This window comes from Vicia villosa, linkage group LG1, assembly GCF_029867415.1.
Source record: "Vicia villosa cultivar HV-30 ecotype Madison, WI linkage group LG1, Vvil1.0, whole genome shotgun sequence".
Lineage (NCBI taxonomy): Eukaryota > Viridiplantae > Streptophyta > Magnoliopsida > Fabales > Fabaceae > Vicia > Vicia villosa.
The window spans coordinates 94809657-94833599 of NC_081180.1; the positions used below are offsets into that span (position 1 = coordinate 94809657).

The 23943-nt window shown below is 33.6% G+C and overlaps 4 protein-coding genes across 5 annotated transcripts in view; all 4 read left to right on the plus strand.

Annotated features, from left to right (window-relative positions):
* Positions 1-2953, plus strand: part of LOC131643591 (heavy metal-associated isoprenylated plant protein 39-like) — a 41407-nt gene extending 38454 nt beyond the window's left edge. Inside the window, exon 3 of the mRNA XM_058913848.1 lies at positions 2941-2953. The gene's annotated coding sequence lies outside the window, so the exon portion shown is untranslated. The remainder of the gene's footprint in view (positions 1-2940) is intronic.
* Positions 2100-2995, plus strand: LOC131643593 (heavy metal-associated isoprenylated plant protein 39-like). The gene is made up of 2 exons (XM_058913851.1): positions 2100-2264; positions 2421-2995. The coding sequence occupies exons 1-2, from the start codon at positions 2259-2261 to the stop codon at positions 2814-2816; spliced, it is 402 nt and encodes a 133-aa protein (XP_058769834.1). The 5' UTR covers positions 2100-2258; the 3' UTR covers positions 2817-2995.
* A 15094-nt stretch (positions 2996-18089) lies between these two features.
* Positions 18090-19121, plus strand: LOC131612739 (heavy metal-associated isoprenylated plant protein 39-like). The gene is made up of 2 exons (XM_058884497.1): positions 18090-18250; positions 18407-19121. Exons 1-2 carry the CDS (start codon positions 18245-18247, stop codon positions 18965-18967), a joined length of 567 nt encoding a protein of 188 aa, XP_058740480.1. The 5' UTR covers positions 18090-18244; the 3' UTR covers positions 18968-19121.
* A 2806-nt stretch (positions 19122-21927) lies between these two features.
* LOC131612752 (heavy metal-associated isoprenylated plant protein 39-like) lies at positions 21928-23032 on the plus strand. Of its 2 annotated transcripts, none has more exons than XM_058884510.1 (3): positions 21928-22066; positions 22223-22298; positions 22413-23032. In XM_058884510.1, exons 1-3 carry the CDS (start codon positions 22061-22063, stop codon positions 22721-22723), a joined length of 393 nt encoding a protein of 130 aa, XP_058740493.1. In that variant the 5' UTR covers positions 21928-22060; the 3' UTR covers positions 22724-23032. The 2 variants fall into 2 exon arrangements, with proteins under 2 accessions (XP_058740493.1, XP_058740487.1); XM_058884504.1 differs by having other exon boundaries at positions 22004-22076.
* Positions 23033-23943: the final 911 nt, after the last annotated feature.

The following is a 23943-nucleotide window of genomic DNA, read 5'->3' on the forward strand; positions in this document are numbered from 1 at the left end:
ATTTGCTACATTTTCTTATGATCATTTTCTGGGTTATCCTTTCAAATTTGTAGGTAATTAATCTGGAGGGTGATCAGATCAAAAAGTGGGTCAGAGACATCTGCACGATGCTGATGAACAGGAGGAGAGGGTGTACCAGCAAGACACTCCGACGAGCAAGTAAGTAAGAGTACAAATACGTGAGAGTGTTTCAAAGATTAAAATTGTGTTACCTAACCCTCAAATGAGAGGGATTTTATATTGTCTCCAAGCGCTTGGCCATTGGTCCACGGTTTGGGTTAGATCGTGGATTTATGCCCAAAACGCGTGACTGTTAGGATTCTAGGAGCATGTCTAGGAATTCTGGGAGGTTATCCGAAACTAGCCGTTGATCGGGCAGATTGGGGATTCCTGGTCGACATGATCGTTTGTCGAGCAGAGGTTGTTCGCCCCTGAAGGGAGCATGGTGTGTGCCATATTACTGGGACGGAATTTGTTCGATCAAGACGACAGTCCTCGACTCGAGGGGAGCCTCCCCTGCCCTCAGGTGATTGGGACAATCGTCATTGGGTCGTTCTGGGAGTAGGCTTGGATTGGGCCATGCCTGACCATCAGGCTAGTCCGGAACATGAGCCCTCTAGTCGTTGCTCCGAGTGTGGGAGTGCAACTTAAGAGTAGGCCTTGATTCGAGAAAGAGTTTACGAGGACATTCTCGTTTTCTGAGGGGTTTCATGCTTCGGCTTACTCGAGGGATGGAAACTACCAAGGAGAGTAAGGGTTGCCGAGGAGATTAAGCGTTGCCGAGGAGACAAGTAGCTGATGAAAAGCGAATCAGTGACGTGCCATCATAAAGACGCAATGATGGCTACGCTAGGCTAGTTTTAGCCGCTTGCTCGGTCACGCGCTGGGGGGACCCTCTATAAATAGGAGGGAACCTAGCTATTTGTTGCTTTCACTTCCCTTTCTTTCCCAGTTTTCTGCTCGTCACCTGCTCTGAGTTATCTCTGTCGTTCGGCGCCATGCCAAGCTTCTAACCACCGTCAAATCTCTCATCGAACACGTAAGTTCTCTCGTTTCCTCTACTTTTTTCGCTATATTTCTGTTATTTTGTAAAATGCATGTGGTTTAGGGTAGGTGAAACGTAGTTTTTGGGGAGTTTCTGACGGTGCGTTGGTGGTTGACGGCGGATTTGCTGTTTTTTGGCCGCTGACCAATGGTGTGATATCATTGTTATGTTGTTGTTTTGATTACCATAATCGATCCGGTAGGGCGGGTAGTATGGATATTTGAATTAACATCTATCGAAAACTAGGGTGGCGCGGTGGTTCGCGGCCGTTTTCAAGGTAGTTCTAGGCTAAGCTTAAACCTTTAAATTAATTACAACATTGAACTCCACTAAATAGTATAGTGCAAATGAAGATTTTTTTACTACACTGCCATGTTTTTGAAATTAAAATACCAAATTGTCACAGTTTGAATAAAAAAATTTAGGATGCCATTTTTTACTCTGATGCATGGCCATTGATTTGACGAGCAGAAACATTAATTCTTCTCTTTGTAGGCTCGACCATCCATTGGCACGTGAAGGAAAATAAAAAAAACTTTGATGATAAACTTTGAATATATATTAATTAATACATTTAAGTAATTTAAAAAAATGAAAACTAAAAAACACTTTCATTTGTTTAGTCAATGGATGGCTGAGTATGTTCAAATAATAATGCAAGTGTGTGTTTTAATTTTTTTTCAAACTTTGGTAAAGTGGTGTTTTAATTTCAAATACATGGTATTGCAGTAAAAAAAATGGCAAATGGATGTACTCGTACACATTTGATGAATGTACTTGCATGATTTTAAGGATTAATCCAGCTTAGGTGTACCTTCGAACTGGTCATAACTAAAATAGTAAATTTCCCACTTTAATTTTCACCTTCTTAATGACCTTTTATGTAGGTTGCCGTGTTCCACGAAGGAAGGGTATATTGGAATTTGGAAATCAAACAAATTATAGATTTGAAAAAGTCATTTATATCCGCTGCTTAAGTTTCGAAGAAGACCACACCCTACTTGTCTTGACTTGTTTACGTTGACCCTTCCTATCTCATCAATCACTCTTCTTTCATTACTATAAAAACCCTCCAACAATCATCTTCACTTCATAACTTCTTTTCAATTTGAAAACTTACATCTTCCTTGAATCTCTGTATTCTATTACAATTTGCATCAAGTGTTCTTCTACCTTATACCTCTTGTCTCACATACAAGAAGCTTCGCTAACAATGATGGTAAGTGCTTTATCCTGATTTAAACAACTCTTATTTTCTTCATCATTATTCCAATTTTTCAACCTGTGCTTTATATTTTGTTAATTTCATGCATGATGTACTATAAATTAAGAAAGTGAGTGTTCAACCCTAACTAGTTGAACTTTTGTGTTACAGAAAGTAGTGTTAAAGTTGGAAATAAATGAAGACAGAATCAAGCAAAAAGCTATGAAGTCAGTCTCGGGCCTTTCAGGGGTTGAGTCAGTTTCAGTGGACATGAAAGACAAGAAATTAACCTTAATAGGTGATATTGATCCAGTACGTGTAGTTGGTAAGTTAAGGAAATTTTGTCATGCTGAAATCATTTCTGTTGGACCTGCTAAAGAAGAAAAGAAAGATGAACCTAAACAGAAAGATGCTAAGAAGGATTCAACAAAAGAAAATATTGTGATTAATCCTTTCATGTTCTATGGAACACATGGCTATTATAATCATCAAATGAAGCCACAATACAATCCTTATTACGGTGCTGTTAGCGTGGAAGAGGATCCTAATAGCTGTGTTATCATCTAAATTTTATGTATTATGTTTGATAAAAAGTTAATCTGAAAAACTATTGTATTTGTCTCACTTTTTGGTTTTTCTTTGATGCTTTGTAAAAGTAGAATGATGTATATAGTGTTGATTACAATATGAGGCTTGCAAGACTATTCTTTTACATTGGCTTTTATATAATAAGTGCATTCTTAATCAGTATGATACTGTCTAAATTTTTTTTTTCTTTGACACATGATAGTGTCAAAATTTATAGTTGAATCACGATTTTAACAAGTTTGCCACCAAAGAAATAATATACGATTACTACTTGTACGGTAGATAATCGGTCTAGAAATACACCCTCAGATGGTACTAGGACCATTCAAATATGGTATAAATACCATCTTAGTATCTGGTATAACAACCAGTCGTAGTAATTTCTCAAACCAAGAGAAATTTCAATAATTCTCTAAAGAGAATTCAAGAAAAAATTATACTTGATAATTTCTCAACTCAAACGAGGAGAAATTAACATTATTCTCTAAGGAGAATTCAAGAAAGTACTCGGAAAATTCAACGAGTAGAAAGAAAGGGGGGAGAAGTTGGCGCTTCGACAATTCGAAAGACGCGGAGTTATGAGAGCGAGGAAGGAAAAAAATAAAATAAGTTTTTGGTGTATTTTGGAATGAAACAAGTGACTTCCTTATATAATAAAGTAAACTAGCCAAGATTTCTAATCTAAGCAATGTGGGACTAAAGAGCATTTTCAACTAACACACAATGTGGGACTTGACTTAGGAACTTTTTCAATTCATCTCCCTATTTTGGAATAATGACATAATGTTCCAACAATCCCCCACTTGAATTTAGAAAAGTGTTTTAAAAGTAACGTCAAACGTTTCTAAGAGTGTGCATAAGCAAAGGTGTCTACGACTTGAACCTTTGTGTAGCAAGTAGGATTCCGATTCGACAAGAGTGACACGATTGTCTTGAACTCTATCTCAGACATCAAACTCACACACAACCTTTTCTTATGGTGTATTCTAATAGCCCGTGCTTTAATGGCCCTGCACGTGTATCCCAATTTAGTGAAGGCTCTAGGAATTCTGCCTCGAAATTCCATAAGAACCGGCCTAAGTTCTACAATCACATAGGTGAGTCTATCAAGAGTACTCCTGTAGCCTAGGTACTCCCTCATATAGAGTATAGATCTCATTAAGAGTTTCTATTATCTCATCCTCTTATTACTTCAGGATTCATGCTTCTCTTATTTACTCTAGCATGATCGCCTCATATTACTCACAACTTGTTATTACCCATTGAACCTATTTCTTGGGATCTCCAGTCATTTAGGTCGAGTTACCATCATGAGCAACTCATATTCCTATAGGCATTAGTCCCATCTTATATGATGTATTATAACTTTCTCTCTAGCTAATCCTTTCGTCAAAGAATCTGCTAAATTTTCATCAGTGCGTATATGATCCACTCTTACAGCTCCTTTAGAGATACAATCTCTAAGGGTGTTGTGCTTTCTTCTTATTTGACGTTCTTTATCATTATAATAACGGTTCTCAATTTTTGAAATAGTCGCGGTACTATCGCAGTGGATCAACACAATCGGCATAGGTTTTTCCATAAGGGAATATCAGCTAGCAAGCATCTTAACCAACTTGCTTCTTCACTAGAATTTGCTAATGCTATCATTTCAGACTCCATCGTGGACTGAGCTAGGATAGTCTGTTTCTTTGATTTCCAAGATACAGCTCCTCCAACTATGTTGAATACATAGCCACTAGTAGCTTCAGAATCACCTGACAAGGTATTCCAATCCGCATCACTGTATCCTTCAAGTACAACAGGAAATTTCTGATAATGTAGGCCGATATCTATGGTCCTTTTAAGGTACCTCATGACTCGCTTAATAGCTTGTTAGTGCTCGTTACTCGGTCTACTCGTAAATATGCATAACAATCCTACGACATATACAATGTCAGGTCTAATACAATCAGTGGCATGTCTAAGGCTGCCAATGATGCTTCCATATTCAGTTTATCTCACACTTTCACCAGTGTTCTTAAACAGTTTAACACTTGGATCATAAAGTGTGCACGCAGGTTTACAATCAAAGTATTTATATTTCTTTAAGATCTTCTCCACATAGTGTAATTGATCCAAAGAAATTCCTTGCACGGATCTCGTGATCTTGATACCAAGAATCTCGTGATCTTTCATATCAAAGTTGTTACTCAACAATGATTTCACATCATTAATGGTCTGAATGTTTGGTCACAAATTTGAGTAAATAGTCTACATATAGACATATGATAGTGTAAATGCGATTCTCAAATTTGTAATAAACACATTTATCACTTTCATTAAATTTATAACCATTCGATATCATTAAGTTATCAAACTTTTCATGCTAGTTTTAGGAGCTTATTGTAATTCATACAAAGACTTGTCTAACTTACAGACCTTGTTTTTTTGTCCGTGTATCACAAACCCTTCCGGTTGTTCCATATAGATTTCATCATCTAAGTCACCATTTAAAAAAGAGGCTATTTTAACATCCATTTGGTGTACTATAAAGTTATAAATAGAAGCGTAGCAACCTGTCCTAAAAATTAAGACTTAGAGTCGCCACCTATTCTGAAGGGCGAATAGGAAACCCTACGCAGTTTAGAGATCGGGGTAAGTTATTATAAGCAGGTCGAGGGAAGGTGTTAGGCACCCTCAACCCTTTCCTATGGCTTTGAATCTAAGGTAACAGTTTATGGCTAAAAGTTAAGGTTAATAGCTAAAGAAGTGAAAAGGGTAAAAATTGAGATTTGAACTGAATGGAGGTTTTAGGGAAGGGAGACTCGCCTTGTTACCAAGTGCCTACGTATCTCCTTATGGAGAATCAGAGTCAACGTAGTTCGGGCACAGGGTTGTACGCCTTTGAATTTGATTTGACATGGTTTGAAGGCTTTTTGAATGGCCTATCGTAGTTTTAGAAGTTGTGATTTGAAAGGCTTTTTGAATTGCCTGATTGAAAAGGATGAAAATCCGTAGTGTCGTGGTTTAGTGTGTTTTATGTTTGGGCGTACAACCCTGGTTTGATATGTCACCGTTAGATGCGATGATCAATAGATTTGATCAGTATAGCTAACGGATTAATGGGGCATTGCTGGTTACTCAGATCGATAGATTCGATCGTCGCGGGCAGCAAATTAAATGTATTTTAAATTATATTAATTTTTTTATCTCTCGTCTAATGCGACTAATAGCTTTAGTCGGGTCGAGGAGAGAATTGATTGGGGATTAATGTCTTGCCAAAAGTGCAATGGGATTGGGTAAACCCTAATGCCTTCACCTTTCTAGGATTTTTGTGATTTTAATATTAATTAAAATTAATTAAATCAATTAAGTCGAATAATCGACATAATCGAATAATCAGGGAAAATGTTATACTCCTAACCCTAATCCTAGTTTGATATTCTAATCCTAAATTAAAGTTAATTAAATTAAATTAACCATTAATCTTTAATCTAAATATTTAACTAAACAATAAAATATATTAAATAAAACCTGGGGGTGATCCTGTGTTACTGGCCTTTGAAGGTCCATGATGAACCTTAGCCTTGCGTACGTTAGATCAGGATTAGTGGAGATCCTGTGGCCTGGATGTGAGAACGTACGGTGGCCCTTCGTAAGATGTACACATGGGATCTGCAGCTTGTTGGTAAGTAAAAATATCTTGTCTTTGGTGGGGATCGAACCCCCCATCTAAAGACTCACCAGCGCTATTTCTTTCCATTCTTGCTGTAGTAGTTAGTCATTCAATATATACAAAACAATAGATAAATAATCAAATACTTTATGAATGGACTACTTAACCTAGCCGGGCCCACACGCCTCTGAAGAAGCCAATAGGGTGCTGAAAGAATAGGTGGACTTGTTGACCCACCAATCAGAGACGGAGAGAGGATATGCTGAATTGGACGGACCAATCAGAGAGCCCACACGCGCCACGCAAGCCAAGTCACCTGGTACTAGCCCTTTCGACGCCGCCGGAACAGTAGCGAAGTCGTCTTCTCCGGCCATGGGATACCTGCGATTTGAGTAAAACGATTGGCACAAGATGAGAAAATTGCCCAGATCAAGCAAATAATAGGCTGCGAGTTTGGTTATGACATTCTTGCTCCTTAAAGGTCCCTGCAAACTTAGATATAAAGCTCCATGAGCTTCATGCCCTAATAATGGCACTTCCATGTCCGGTCACCAAAACCTGCGAGTGGATAGTCGAATTGACTCTAAAACACCATATAAATTCATTAGTGATGTTAGTTTTGATTGAAAAGATCTGTAAGTAAGAAAACGATGATGATCATAATTTTTCCAAAGTGTGACATACGTACAGTAACGTAGGGTGCATGGGGGCTCTGCAAGTGATGTTTCTTACCTGTTCTTACCTCCAGAACAAGATTCAATCGTTCAATGGCTCTGAGGAAGTCTCTCCAATAAGATTTCTGAAAATCCAAGTTTATGTGTAAACTTGAACTCATAAACCCTAGCCCCTTAGGAAAATTTCCGTCCCCCCCTTGGCTGCCACTATAAGAGATATATATATGGTAGCATTAGGGTTGCAAATATGACCAAATCCATGATTGGTTTTGAGAGATATTTGATTGAGAAATTTTTATCTTTTCTTTCTAAAAATGGATTAAACCCAATCTTTTCTCACCAATCATATTTTCCATGAACATTACACCATATAATTGATATTTGGATGTTTGAAACTTAAAAAAAAATGAATCCTTGATTTAGATAAAATTATTCCATATTTTATATATTTTATAAATATTTAAATGAATAAATTTTCAAATAAATAATATAAATATTATAAAAATGAAATAATTAGTTTAGGAGTCCATATGAAGCCCAAAGTTATGTTAAATATCCAAAAGTAAGGCCCATTGGTCAAGGAAACCAAAATTATTTAACTAGGGCTTTATGTATTTCTCCAAAATCAATCAACTTCTAAGCCTTGTATCTCTTTCAACATTAACTCTATGGAAGTGTTCTTGATCAATTTAGAAAGCTTATAGTGTCCTCTAAATGATCCTTTTGGTTTCATCTTAATTGAAGCTTCCATGCTCAAGTTATGAGCTTTGACCCAAAAGGTGTTTTTGTTGACTTTTTGGAGGACGTATAATCTCTTTGACCATATCTCTCAAATGAAGAATTTCTGGACTTGGCTTGTGAGAGACAAAATTGTAGAGAATCAAATTTCCTTCAAAATAGGCTTTGGTTGGGAAATTTTGGATGCTCCATGTGAAAGTTATGACCAGTCAAAATTGAGTTGACTTTCTCCTTTAAAAACCCTAATTTGAACCTTTGCATTTGTTCATTTCTGAGTTTTTATTGATGGATCATGATCAACCTCTGATCAAATGATGGATACATCCTCACATACTTGATGTTGACCAAAAATCTTGAAGTTTGACTGCATTTTGATTATAGTTGACTTTTAGGTCAACGTAGTCGATTATTGATCATCTGAACCATTGAGCGAGCAATCCTTGGAATAGAAGCTTGACTTTTGACATGGAGATGCTTTGATACCTATGAGACACCTTGAGATCCATTTGAGGCCTCAAAGATTAGTAATCCTTTGATAAACTGCAAAACCCTAATTTTGAGACCCTCGATTAGGAGAGAGTGACTTGAATAAACCTTTGAACCTTGAGCCATTGAAGATGCAAAGAGGAGGGAAAATTTTGGGGTATGACAAGAATCTTTTGAAATAAGTATCCTAATGGATGTAATCTTGGTGACTAGAGAGAAGGTGTAGAAGAAATCGGTATTTTCTGTTTGTCTAAAACCCTTAGCTACAAGGCAAGCCTTGTATTTATCAATTGTTCCATCAGGTTTTAGTTTCTTTTTCAAAACTCATTTTCAACCGATTGGTTTGCAACCAGGAGGCAAGTCTACTAAGTGCCAAGTCTTGTTAGATTATAGAGGTTCTATCTCATTGTTTATAGCTTCTTGTCATAAATCTGCATCCAGAGATGACAAGACTTCTTGAAGATTTATTGGATATTCTTCTACATTATAAGCCGCATAATCAGGCCCATGATATTTAGAAACTCTTACTCTTTTACTTCGTTGAAGTTCTGTTTCTACATTGTTGTTGCTTTTTGTGCTTCTTATCACAAGAATGTGACTCGATTGAGTGCCCCCACTATTTCTCGATTTTAAGGGAAATTTGTATTCATAGAAATCAACATCATTTGATTTTATGATCGCTTTTGCATTTAGGTCATAAAACCTATATGCTTATTGTTTGCTGCATATCTAATGAATACACATTCATATGCTCTACTAGCGAGTTTAACTCGTTTCGGATCCGGATTTCTGACATAAGCCAGACATCCCAAAGTTCTCAAATAAGACAAGATTGGTTGTCTTTTCTTTAATATATCATAAGGAGATATATTACTCTTTGACTTGGGAACTATATTCAGGACATAACAAACAGTCAATAAAATTTTCCCACTAGTGAGGTGCGGCACCAAAATTCATCCTAATTGCAACAACAAGTTCAGTAAGAGTTCTATTCTTTCTTTATGCTTTACCATTCATTTCATGAGAATATGGAGCAGTCGTTTCATGTACAATTCCATGTTGTTTATAAAAATAATGAAATAAACTAGAATCATACAGTTTACCTATCACTACAAATTCTTACAAAGTTCTTAAACTTATCAATTTCATTCACAAAAATATCATTCTTTGTGATGATGGTGTACAAATCTACTCCAATAAACTGATTACATCTTGCCTTATTTAGAAGAAGAAAAAAAACATAAACATGATTCTTTATAATCTCGGGAGCATACATGACATCCTTCAAGATTGAAGTCTTTTCATAGGTGGACCTTGTTCCACTTCTCCAATATCAACAACATTAGTGGTGTGGACATCTTCCAACAACACTTTCTTATCTTTAGTATTCGTGTATGTATAAAACATAACACGGTCATTGCAAACACGACGAGAGACGCATGTGTTTATCCACCAACCATCAGATCCATCAACCATGTTGATTTCGATGATCATATGAATAAATTTTCCATTTGCCAGGTTAACCAGTGCATTATGAGCTACACCAAGTTCAAGCATTACAGGCTACATCTCTTAGCCATATGACTTAGTTTTCCACAGTTGAAACAAAAGGAAAACTTCATTTCTTTGAGGTGGTGGTTGTTGTCTAGTTGGAGCAATTGGGGCCATAGAAGGGTTCCCATTCTTAATTCGGTTCACAATATTGCGGTTCTAATTCTTTAATGATTTGCCCTATGGCTTCAGAACCACACCGAATTTCTTTTTGTTGTTTAAAACAACCAAGAATTTTCTATTTAATCATGTCTCTAATATTCTTATTTAATGAGAATAATCAGTCTCTCAATTAAAAATTATTTTATTTTGTAACAAAACATAATTCTTAAGAACTTTCAAACTAGGGGCAGTTTGTCAATAATAAAAGAATTCGAATTGTTCTTATAAATACATACCTTCAGTGATGATCTTATGAGCAATCTTTTGAAGTTCTTGACTTTGAGTTTCTATGGACCATTCAACTACTATCTGATACTTCACGTAGCTGTTAAAATCATTCTTCTGTTCTCCAGCTTCTTCAATGTCATACTTGTTTTCTAGAGCCTCTTAAACATATTTTGAAGTATCACAATTACTGTAATAGTCATACAGATCATTTGTGATTCCATTCATAATGTTATAATCATTTTTTCTATAAGGTGATTTCTTTCCTAAGCTATAAATTGTTCGCTTTAATCTGTGCGGCAGATTTAGCTTCAACACCATTACATGTTCCTTTTGATCCTAAAATTTCTTATTGTTAGTTTGTTCGGTTGATCCAAAAGGAGCAACAAAATGTCCTCGGTGAAAATTTTAGCTATCTTTTTCAACATTAAGAAGAAAATCATCATTTGTTGCCAACATTTGAAGTGACATCTCTCAAACATGAATGGTTTGTCAAAGAAAGCATCCGCAGAAATACCAATTATTTCTTCAGTAGCCATGGCAATTCGAAACGTCTTAAAATTGTTGGACCACGATTTTAACAAGTTTGCCACCAAAGAAATTACCAGGTCGAGTCGCAGATCGGTACGCTTTTTTTAAGACGTTTCGCGGTACTTCCAAAATTATGGAAAGCATCTCTTAATAACCACGACGCCTCTAGTATAAAACAGTCTAGTTCTATACTATATGATTACTACTTGCACATTAGATAATCGGTCTAGAAATACACCCTCAGATGGTACTAGGACCATTCAAATATGGTATAAATACCATCTTAGTATCTGGTATAATAACCAGTCGTAGTAATTTCTCAAAGCAAGGGAAATTTCAATAATTCTCTAAGAGAATCCAAGACAAAATTATACTTGATAATTTCTCAACTCAAACGAGGAGAAATTAACATTATTCTCTAAGGAGAATTCAAGAAAGTACTCGAAAAATTCAACGAGTAGAAAGAAAGGGGGAGAAGTTGGCGCTTCGATAATTTGAAAGATGCGGAGTTATGAGAGTGAGGAAGGAAAAACTCAAAATAAGTTTTTGGTGTATTTTGGAATGAAACAAGTGACTTCCTTATATAATGAAATAAACTAGCCAAGATTTCTAATCTAAGCAATATGGGACTAAAGAGCATTTTCAACTAACACACAATGTGGGACTTGACTTAGGAACTTTTCAATTCATCTCCCTATTTTGGAATAATGACATAATGTTCCAACACTTATAACTTCATTTCTCCAAGCGTTTTCTTTTGTGACTATAATTATCAAGAAAACTGAATAATGAATTACTTTGTGTTATGTGTATGACAGAGTTGTCTATTGCGGAGTTTGTTGAGTTCTTCTATTTTTGCGATAAGGTTAAGTCTTCGTCTAAAAGAACCATCGTGAAGGTGATTTGGCTAACGACGATGTGGTTCTTATGGCTCAAGCGTAATGCCATTATTTTCAAGAAGGAGAGTTTTAGTTTCACCGAATGCATGTCGGAGATAGTTCTTATTTCTTGGCATTGGCTATTGTCCTCCTACAAATTAGTGGACTTTTGTAATTTTCATTCTTGGAACATCCTTTCGCTCATTTGTTTTGAGTGATGGGAGTTTTCCGTTTGTAGTTCGGGTGGAGTATTCCTTATACTCCTTTGTTTTTAATCACATTGCCTATTAAAAAAATCTATTAACTACTGGGATTTGTCACAAAACTGTAGCCCAATGGTGCATAGAACTCTAAAACATGATCAAAGGTTCAATGCCTAACAATAAGTTGCCTATCCTTTAACAAAGTAACCACTAACATTTTTCCAATGAAAAAAATATTAGAGTATGGAACTAAAGAAAGGATATTATTTATTGGGACATGATCGATTGACATCAAGGTTTCATGACACTAAATCCTATCTTTTATTATTATTAATCTAAAGATTAAGATAAATTCCTTTAAAAAATTCATGAGTTAGTTTTTAAGTGAATATATCTTAATCTTTAGATTACCAATACATTCAACGTATATATATGTTATCCATATCAATGAAAAAGAACAGTCAATATTTTTCTCTCTATCATGGTATTAGTAAGCTTCGGTACTGATCTTCCACTAGAAATCATATCAGACAATTTCTCCAATGTTTCTTCAAGATTTTCATCAAGACTCATAATATTCATAACACAGAAACTCAAGTTACTTCCTATGTATTGAAAAATCTTTACATCCAAATACTTTTTAATGATATATTTCAAACACCTTTCAATTAAAATTTATGACACAACAGTCACAATATACATCATAGCAAGTGCAATAATCGCATATGCATCCGCGACTACAACCTACTACAACCACAATTTAAAACCATGCTAGAGACTATTGTTCAAAATAATTGAAGTTGAACAAGTAATGTAGATTTCAAGCAAGCATTGAATGATTAATTGTATGTGAATAATGACAATATTAAAAATACAACTGTCAATCATGTGCAGACCCTTTTCATAATAATTCAGTTTAAAACCATGCTAAGTGACTTAAGTTGACTTCTTCTTCTCTCTCACTCTCAGTCTTATATGGTCTTCTTTTCCTTTTAAAAACCTTCGAGCTTAGATAAACTTCACTACAGTAGCTTCTGCCCCACCAAAGTCAGCATCAATGAATACTAGATTTTGTACATTCTAGTTTTTGTTTTATTTTACTATTATTCAATAAAATGAATTGAAATTGTTTATTGAAAACTTCTCACACAATTTTGCTCTGTTTTCAATCCCATGTAAAACTCATTAAACAACTACTACCTTGTTTTTGTTTTTACTAGTAACTACTTTACATTCAAAGTTTCAGACCTCATGTCATAAATTCAACTTACGCTTCACCTTAATTTCTTCAAAAAATCACTTTTAATTGGGAAAAATGTTTTTTTCCTTCATGTTTTAAAGTGATTTTGGAGGTTCTAAACTCCTAACAGTCCTCTACTTTTGTTTTATGACAGAAAATAGTGCTTCAAGTGGATAACTTTTTACAGAAGTACCTCACTTCTCTATTTTTTCACCAAAATACCATCTTTTCTACCCTATATACCAAATTATTATGTTTTTAAACAAAATTTTTTTGGTACAAGGCACTCTCGCCCAATATTTTGGAGGGAATATTAAAATTACAAAGAATCGTCCATTGTAATGCAACGTGAGTTAAAAATCGTAGAGGGTATGCCTTATGTATTTCAAAGTTTTTAAAACCAGTAACAAATCTGTGCGTTCGCACGGGTTATGATCTGGTACACACCTTTATTTTCATAATATATTTATTTTGATAAAAGATTAAAAGAAAAAAATTTAAATCAATAATAAAAATATTTATATATAAAAATATTTAGATTAATAATAGATTTATTTTCCGTATACCATTTTTGAATCATAAATATTTGGGTCATAAATACCATTTTTTTTGTATATAAAAATATTTATATCAATAATAGATTTTTTCCGTATATAAATATTATTTTTGTTTAGGCATTGCTTAAAAAAATATCTTAATGAATATCTTAATGAATAGTAAATTTTCGTATCTAAAAATATTTAGATTAATAATAAATTTTTTTCCTGAATATCGTTTTTAATAAAAAATAATTGGATCATAATTTCATAAATACTATTTTTCTTATTTAAAAATATTTATATCAATCATAGATTTTTTCCTATATACAAATGAGAGAACCTATTTGTTGATAAGATATGCACTATATTGCAGTTGTGTCCTTTGGATAAAGAAAGACTATTAAATTGAAGAAGACCGCAAATAATTGGATATGATATGACTAAAAATTGGTCATTAACATGTCTAATATACATACTGTGTACTTATAAAACTTGAAATATAAAGAAGCAAATATCTATAACTGAACAAAGTAATTTGTTCAAAATAATGCATTAATTGTCGGTGATAGGGGTGGACAACCATTCGAGACCCGCCCGAGCTCCGCTATGACCGATTTGAAATATGTTGAAACAGGCGGTTACAGACGGATGTCGGTTGAAAAAACTGATAAATTCGAGTTTCAATGAGTACTATAGGTTCGGTTCGGATGGTGACAATTAATCCATCGAAACTCATATCTGACCAAAGTGTGATTATTTTGATCTGAATAGTATAGTGTACTACTAATAGTATCTGTTTCCTACACCGTTTCCTAGACGACTTTGAGACCCACAAATTAATATTATTTAAATACTACTTCAATTTTCAAACCCACAATTAGTATTATTTAAATGTTATTCAGTTTTGAGACAACAGATTAGTACAACTTTAAATGCTATATACAAGTTAATTAATTTATATCCATGATCATATTCACGTGTCATGTGTTATCTACAATCATTCTTATAATCAATTCATTTCTTCTCTCACTTGCAATTAATATGCTAATCTCGAGCTTTCTCTTCATACCATAGTCATACACCATTTAACTCCTGCTTTTAAAACATGTTGATCTCGAGCTTTCTCATCCACCATATGTATGGCTAGTTAACATTTCTATACTTAAGTTTATTCCAACTATTTACTAACAAGAAATTGTTATTTTGTTCTCCTACTTAGATCTTCTCCAAAGATTATATACATTCCGGATCTTACTTCAAAAAGAAGTGAAATTTGATTTTTCGTTATTGATTTTTATATTTTTTTTAATTTTTCTGAGTTATTTTATCTGATTGAATCCACCCGCAAAAACCGTCATCCGACAGAACCGTCACCCGCAGAAACCGATATGTGAAACGGACACGTGGACAATTTTTGGCCCGAAACTGTCCGCAGCCGACAATTTTTGGCCCTAATTCTTTTACATTCTCATTCATCTTCAACCTAAATCCATATCTTTATTTACTTTTTTTTAATATCTTTATCATTTTTCTCCTTGTCACCTTCTTTTTAACATATTTTCCTCTTTTATTTTTCAGGTTGTGGTTAGATCTGACATTATGAAGAAGGAAAAGATTATCAAACAACTTCAACAATATAGGTAAAAATTCACGATCTACAATTTATGCTCATGAAATTTAGGGTTTTTTCAATACAATGTATGCTTTAAGTGTTCTATTTTAAAGCAATATAGAATTTTCTACAATTTAGAATGTTCCATTTTACTATTCATCTTCTTCATTAAGTTTATCATTGATTTCGATTTTTTTAGTGCTTACTTCCATTTATGGTTTTCTGATATATTGTTTATGATGTTTTGTTGTGTGTTTTATGTTCTTCTTCGTAATGTTTATCATTGATGGTGTTTTGTTTTGTGATTTAGATCTGACATGATGCTATGATGTGTGTTTGGTGTTTCTTTAAATCTAGAGAAAAATATTTTCTTTCCTTTTTAACTTTATTTTTATTCTCATCTATCATTTTTGGTTTTTTATATTTCATTTTCATTTTGTTTGTTGTTACTTATGGATGGCTAAAAATTATTAACACTAAGGATGATGTATAAATGATTGACGTCACCAACGATGTGTTTCTGGTTTTGGAGTATCTTGACCTTAGTCATGAGACATACATGGTCGATCTGTTTTCACATATACTTGGCCGATTTGTTTTCACCTTCATTGTTAACATAAAATTCGGATATTTTTTCAAGGTATGTGTTCCTTCAAGTTTCTACTTCCACTATTTCTTCATAAGAGGATTTTTTTTATTCAAAAAAAAAATTGTTTGGAATAGACTCAAATCAGACTCAAAAAATTTATTCAATAAATTATTGTTTTCTGTTCTAAATGAGACTCAAATCATAATAGTTATTTTCCGTGTCATATTTTCTTTCTCTATTCTTCTCATCTTCAACTCCTCTATTTTCTCTGTATATTTTTTTTTTTTACTTTTACTTTCTATATTTTTTCTATATTTTTCTTTTCTTTTAGTGTGTTAAACATATATTTTATTTTGAAACATTTGATTATCTTTTAAAGAAAATAAATATCTTAAAAGAATATGTGAATACAACTTTTTGCCTTTTTTTTCTTTTTGTATTGATATTATTTTGGGAGGTTGATTTTCTAATGTCAGTAAGTTTTGGTTTAATTTGTTTTGCAAGTCTATAATTGGTTTGTGATACAACTCTGATTTTATGTTTATAATTTCTTGTGTTTGTTGTTGATTATTTTGGAAGGTGGATTTTTATGTTTTATTGATATTGTGCCTTCCTTGAATTTGCAGAAATCAAGTCAAGCTTCGAGTATAGTCCCGGGGCTTTGTTGATTTCCCAACACCGGGTTTTTATCATTTAGATGATGAGACATTTGGTACGGTCCAGATATGGGACCATTTTACTAGAGAGGGTCCCGTAATGCTTCTCCATTGATCGATTTTGCTTATGTGAATCTGAATTTGGATCCGAGGGTGTTTACCGACAGACTTTTCCTAGGAATTGAGGTCGAGACGTCTAGTTGACAGGAATTTCGTAGAATTGGATCCGGTCTCAGAATGTCTATTGTTGTCATTTCACAGCGGTTCGAATTCGATATAAACGATTGATTGGAATTGGGTTGGAGTTTGACGGATTCAATCAGTGTAGATATGACATTTTAACCTCGTGAGACTTCGACTTCTCCACCAAAAATGCTTTTGGGTTTCAGATCTGAAAATCGAACGTGAATGGAAATCGCAGGAATCGGAAATCGATTTCCATAGACGACGCCATTATTCTGTTGCGAAACCAAAAATGGATGAGGTCGGAAAAGTTACGGTCGAGCGAAGCTTCACCGCTGATTCCCTAATACGGTATCGTGGATCCAAGGTTGCGATCACGGTGCTTCTTAAACCAAAAACGTTGATCTTGAATCGACGTTGTAAATCAGCGACAACCTTGAATCGATGTTGCTAATCTCCAATGCGACAGTTCTAGGGGTGGGGGGTACTTGCATGGAGATTAGAGATTGTATACTTGAAAACCCTTTATATAGATTTATACCTCGAATTTATTGGAACATGTTAGATAAATAAGCCTCGTATTATTGGACCTTAGGCCACCGTGGAGAAATGAATCCTCGGATCTTTGGCAGAACACAAATTAAAAAATGTGAAAAATGAAAAAGAGATAAAAGTAATTTTATCAATTATTCTGGTTAATAGTGTGTTTTAATTATCATTAGTTTAAAGTAAAAATAATAATATTAATTATGACATTAAGTTTTCTTTTCTTTGACGGACTTTTGTGTAAGACGGATAAAAAATGTTATACAAAGAGAAGAACAAATAGGTATAATTCACAAGAGAAATTGGTTCTGTTTTTTTTTTCTTCTTTTTTTCATATCTTTCATGATTACACATGTCTGCTTACATACCTTTTTATTTTGAATTTTTTCAGATAATCCTATAGTTTTTTATAGATCAACGTTACATACTAAATATAATTTTACAATTTTAATATCTTGCATAGATTAATCATTAAATTAACTATTAAACTAATTACAACATTAACCACCAACAAGTAGTAAAATGTCAAATGGATGTACTCATATTTGATGGATGTATGTACATCTACAAATACTCTTATTAAAGATCAATCCAACTTTACTCTTCACCGTCTAATGTCCTTTTATTTAGGTTGCCGTGTTCCACGAAGGAAGGGTATATTGGAATTTGGAAATCAAACAAATTATAGATTTGAAAAAGTCATTTATTTCTGCTACTTAAGTTTCGAAGAAAACCACACACACACTATTTGTCTTGACTTGTTTATGTTGACTCTGCCTCTCTCATCAATCACTCTTCTTTCATTACTATAAAAACCCTTCAACTATTACATCTTAACTTCATATCTTTACTGCATCTCTAAATTCTAGTCCATTTTGCATCAAGAATTGTTCTACCTTATAGCTCTCCTCTCACATATCACAAGCTTCCATAACAATGATGGTTAGTTAGTTCTCTTCCCTGATTAAAACCACTCTTCTATTTTCTTCATCATAGCTAAAACATAATTGGTGAATTTTCTTTTCTTATTTTAAATTTCAAGACTTAATTTTCAATAATTGCTTTGTCCTAACAACTAGTTGAACTTTTGTGTGACAGAAAGTAGTGTTAAAGTTGGATATACATGAAGACAAAATCAAGCAAAAAGCTATGAAGTCAGTCTCTGGCCTTTCAGGGGTTGAGTCAGTTTCAGTAGACATGAAAGACAAGAAATTAACCTTAATAGGAGATATCGATCCAGTACGAGTAGTCGGGAAGCTAAGGAAGTTTTGTCACGCTGAAATCATTTCTGTTGGACCAGCTAAAGAAGAAAAGAAAGATGAAGCTAAAAAGAAGGAAGATGCTAAGAAAGATCCAGCAAAAGAAAATGTTGTGATTAATCCTTTCATGTTTCATGGAACACATGCTTACTATACTCATCAGATGAAACCACAATACAATCCTTATTACCGTGTTGAAGAAAAGAAAGATGAACCTAAAAAAGACGAGGCTAAAAAGAAGGAAGACGTCAAGAATGATTCAACAAATACACATATTATTGATCCATTGATGTTCTATGGAACACTTGGATATTATAATCATCAAATGAAACCACACTACAATCCTTATTATGGCGTGGTTAGTGTTGAAGAGGATCCTAATAGCTGTGTCATCATCTAAATTTTGTCTATTATGTTTGGTAAAAAGTTAATCTCAAAAGTTATTGTATATTTCTTTCTTGTTTTGTAAAAGTAGTAAATTAGTTATAATATGAGACTTGCAAGACTATTCTTATACATTTTATTTATATAATAAGTACATTATTAATCAATATGATAAAGTCTAAACTTAATCTTTAATTCTCTAAGTTGAACAAATATTCAACAATTAATTGATTCATAAATAAGGATAATATTATAAACAGAACTGTCAGTAATATATAAAACCTTTTCATAATAATTCAAGTGTCTTATGCTAAGTGACTTAAGTTGACTTCTTCTCTCTCATTCTCTCAGTCTTATATGGTCTTCTTTTCTTTTAAAATACCTTCAAGCTTAGATAAGCTTCACTACACCAGTCCTAGTAACTTCTGCCCCACCAAACTCAGCATCAATGAATGTTAAATTTTGTACTTCCTAGTTTTTCTTTTTGTTTTTTATGATCCAATAAAATGAATTCAAATTGTTTGTTGAAAACTTCTCACTCAGTTTTGCTCTGTTTCCAATGTACAACTCATTAGCCAACTACTATTTTTTTGTTTTTGTTTTTTCTAGTACAAGTACTTGACATTCAAAGTTTGAGATCTCATATCATAAATTCAACATAGGCTTCTCCTTAATTTCATAAAAATAATTTTTAATAGGGAAAAGCATTTTTTTTCTTCTTCATGTTTTGTTAAAACTGAAATTAAGTAGGCAAGAAATATGATAGAAAGACCATGATTAAGATGAAGAAAGAAGACTACACATTTGCATTATTCAGAGTCTGCATCAAGGTTTTGGATGGATTTGTGGCATCAAGGTCTCTTGAACTATGAACGTTTTCCCATTGACACTTCGAGGCGTCGTTTCTCGAACACCCCAATAATAGTGGTATCAGGATGTGTAGCTTTTGTGCACATCCCTTATGTGGTCTTTGCAGAGTCCAAATGATGGGAGTGGAGCAAGAATGACAATGAGGAACTGTGGCAAGATGGTAGACCATAAGAACTGTTCTAGCACTTGCATCATGCAGAAATTGGTAGTTGTACCAACTTGATATCAAAAGTGCTTTCCTACATGGTGAGCTAAAGAAAGATGTCTATGTTGAGCAACTTCTAGGTTATGAGCAACTATATGTAGATGATCTCAAAGCATCAATGAGAAAGATACTTCCCATGAGTCATGACAGATATGGAAAAATGAGACACTTTCTTGGTGTAGAAGTAAAGCAAGACAACATATGAATCTTCATGTATCAGCAGAAGTATGCAAATGAAATTCTCACAAGATTTGGCATGGATCAGTGTAACAAAATTTGTAATCCCATTGTTCCAGGCTTCAAGTTAATAAAATATAAAAATGGGAGGCCACTTTACGCCACGAAATTCAAGCAGATGGAGGGAAGTTTGATGTACATGCTAGCCACTAGACCTGACCTTGCTTGTTTAGTGTGTTTGGTAGCAAGATACATGGAAAGGCCAACTGAAACTCATCTAGCTACAGCAAAGGAGGATCTGCAGGTATCTTAAGGGGTATGCACACCTTGGAATCTTGTACAAGAGGGCAGATCGTATGATGTGGCAAGGATGGAGTGATTCTAACTATGCAAGGGACAATGATGATCGAAAAAGAACCACAAGATATGTCTTCCAACATGGATCTGGCTCTAATTCATGGTCCTCGAAGAAGCAACCAATTGTAACACTTTCAACTATTGAAGCAGAATTTGTTACTGCAGCTTCACGTGCATGTCAAGGATTGTGGATTCGAAATGTTCAACTTGGACAAACTTTAAAGGAAGGCACAATCATTAGGTGTGACAATAGCTCTACAATCAAGCTATCGAAGAAACATGTGCATGGAAGGTGTAAACACATAGATGTGAGGTTTCACTTTCTCACAGACTTAACCAAGGAAGGAACCATTGAGAGATAAGTCATTGCAATAGTGAAGAACAACTTGCTGATGTGGTGACTAAATCTTTGAAGCTGGAGTCATTCTGCAAGTTAAGAGCAAAGCCTAGAGTGTGTTCTCTTGAATCCATGTAACTAGGGTATGTTGTAGGTTGTGTTGTTTTGATTCAATGATTGCTTTGTTGTAATCTGAGTTGTGTGTTCAGATTAGGGGAATGCTTGTTGAGCTTTGATTGGTTAGAATAATAACTAACTATGAGTTAGTTATGAGATAGTTAGTTGAGTTTACTTGTTACTTACTGGACAAATAACTCAAGTTTGTGTATAAATCTTTGTTGATTGTAATGCAAGATAAGCCTTTCCCATTCTAATAACAAGCACTTGACATTCAAAGTTTGAGATCTAATGTCATAAATTCAACCTAGGCTTTTCCTTAGTTTCATTAAAAAAATCGTTGTAAATAAGAAAAAACATGTTTTTTCCTTCGTGCTTTGTTAAAACTGAAATTAAGCATGGAAGGATTGTAATATAGACCATGATTGAGATGAAGAAACTAGACTACACATTTGCATTATTCACAATCTGTATTTTACAGTTTATGTGCTTTACCTTATATAGCAAGTAACTCAAAAAGGTGAAGCCACACACCGCCAAGTGCATAGCCACCGTGGCGGCAGTGATGGGGCCATGCTGCCCTTGCCCCATGAGTTTGCCCTCTAATTATAATTTTAATTTGTAAATTGAATTAACTACTTGACCAACTGAATTACCATGTTTTAATGTGATTAGCTAGTAGAAAAAGTGAGTATCTTATTATTACTGAAAAATAAGATAGAATATAAAAGGAAGGAAGTATCTTATATGGTTTACTCTTGAATAAGTTCAAAATAATTGAAGTTGAAAGTATTGTAGATCCCAAAGCAAGCATTGAATTGATTAATTGTATGTGAATAATGACAATATTATAAACACAACTGTCAATCATGTGCAGACCCTTTTTATAATAATTCAAGTTGAACACATCAGTCTCATGCTAAGTTTTCCAAGACTTAAGTTGACTTCTTCATTTCTTTTTAAATACCTCAAGCTTAGATAAACTTCACTACACCATTCCTTCTAGTTTCAGCCTCACTCACACTTCAACAACCCTGTCAGCATCAATGAATGTTAGATTTTGTACACATTTCTTACTTAGTTTTGCTTTGTTTCCTATTCCATGCACATCTCATCAATTAACTACATACAATCTTTACTTTTGTTTTTTTGTGGTTCAAAGTTTGAGATCTCATGTCACATATTCAAAATGTTTTTTTTCATGACAGAAAATTGTGCTACAAGTTGAAATACATGATGACAAGACAAAGAAAAAATCCATGAAGGCGATCTCTAATATTTCAGGTATGGAACTTCAATCTGTTGTCACTCTAAGTTCTCTTGCATTTTCTTTGTTATTCCATGCTTACATAAAAATGAGACAAATCAAAGAGAATAAAGTAATCATGGTTTTTGTAGGAGTTGAGTCAGTTTCTTTAGATATGAAGGACCAGAAATTAACCTTAACTGGAGACATGGATCCTGTGCAAGTAGTGACAAAGTTGAGGAAGTTGTGTCTTCCTAAAATATTATCTGTTGGACCAGCCAAGGAGCCTAAGAAAGAAGAGAAAAAGAAGGTTACAGAGGAGAAAAAGGATCAAAGTAAAAAGTCAGAAGCACCTGGTGTTGCCAAGATTTGTGAAGCCTATCATTATCCTATTATGATGGCACAGCCACAATACTATTACACTAGTGTGGAAGAGAATCCTAATGCATGTGTTATCTGTTAACTTTTAGAATAATTGGAAGAAAAAAAAGTACATTGTTTTTAGTACTCCCTCCGGCTTTATTTGTAAGCAAATATTTTATTTTAAAGTTAATTGAGTAATGAATGTATCTGGTCTACATAGTAGACCAGATACATTCATTGTTTAATGAACCTTAAAAATGAATCTTTACTTATAAATAAGTCCACAAGGAATACTTTTTTTTCTCCTTGATCTTCTTTTCATAATGGTTAATTTTCTTGCTATTTAGTTGTTTGTAAGAGGCTGAGTTAGTGCTTATGAATTGTTGAGCAATGAAGTTATTTTATGCGTTTGAGAGATGATGTTAATTGTATAAAATTTATGATCTTTCATAACTTTTTTTTTATAGTTAAAGGGGATATATTTAAAGAGTATAGGAAGTATTCAAAGACAAAAAAACAAAGTCATGGTGGCTATTCATCTCCTAGTAAGACAATTTAAAAGAGATGAATACGAAGCTATAATTCATAATAGGACTATATTTCTAATTACAAGCTAAGACCAATAATACAATCTATAATATAAGAAAAGAGTATGATACAATCTAAGATTATGATATTTTGTTAAGACAAGGTTATTTGATGTCTAAAATTTATTTTTTCTAACTTTAGTTAATATATATATTTTCAAGTTACTTCTTCTTTCTTACTAATTTGTCTCTTTTACTCATCCACTTTATAATTTGGTTCAAGACAAACTAACACATTAAAACTTTTTCATGTATCGTCACAATCACTCTTCTACTATCTATCTATTACTAAGAAATTGACCAAACTGTCAAAATTATCCTTCCCACTAAAAACCATTACACTACAAATTGAACAAAATAGTAACTAACAAAATCACTCAACCACTTTTCTATTATCCAATGAAAATCAACTCTTTTGCCAAGTGTCAATTGCATGTTTATGATTCAACTTTTTCTCTCAAACACACATCTTCTCTCTCTCTTACTTAAAATTTCAAATTTCTTTTACATTTCATTTTCCCACACTTTCTTACTTTCATTTTAATTTTTCTTAATTTATTTATCATCACAAAAAATATTAATAATCTATTTTTAAATTTTAATCTTACTAAAAATTTCAAATTTCTTTCACATTTCATTTTTCCATACTTTCTTACTTTCATTTTAATTTTTCTACATTTATCTATTATCACAAAAAATATTAATAATCGATCATTTAATTATTATCCCCAAA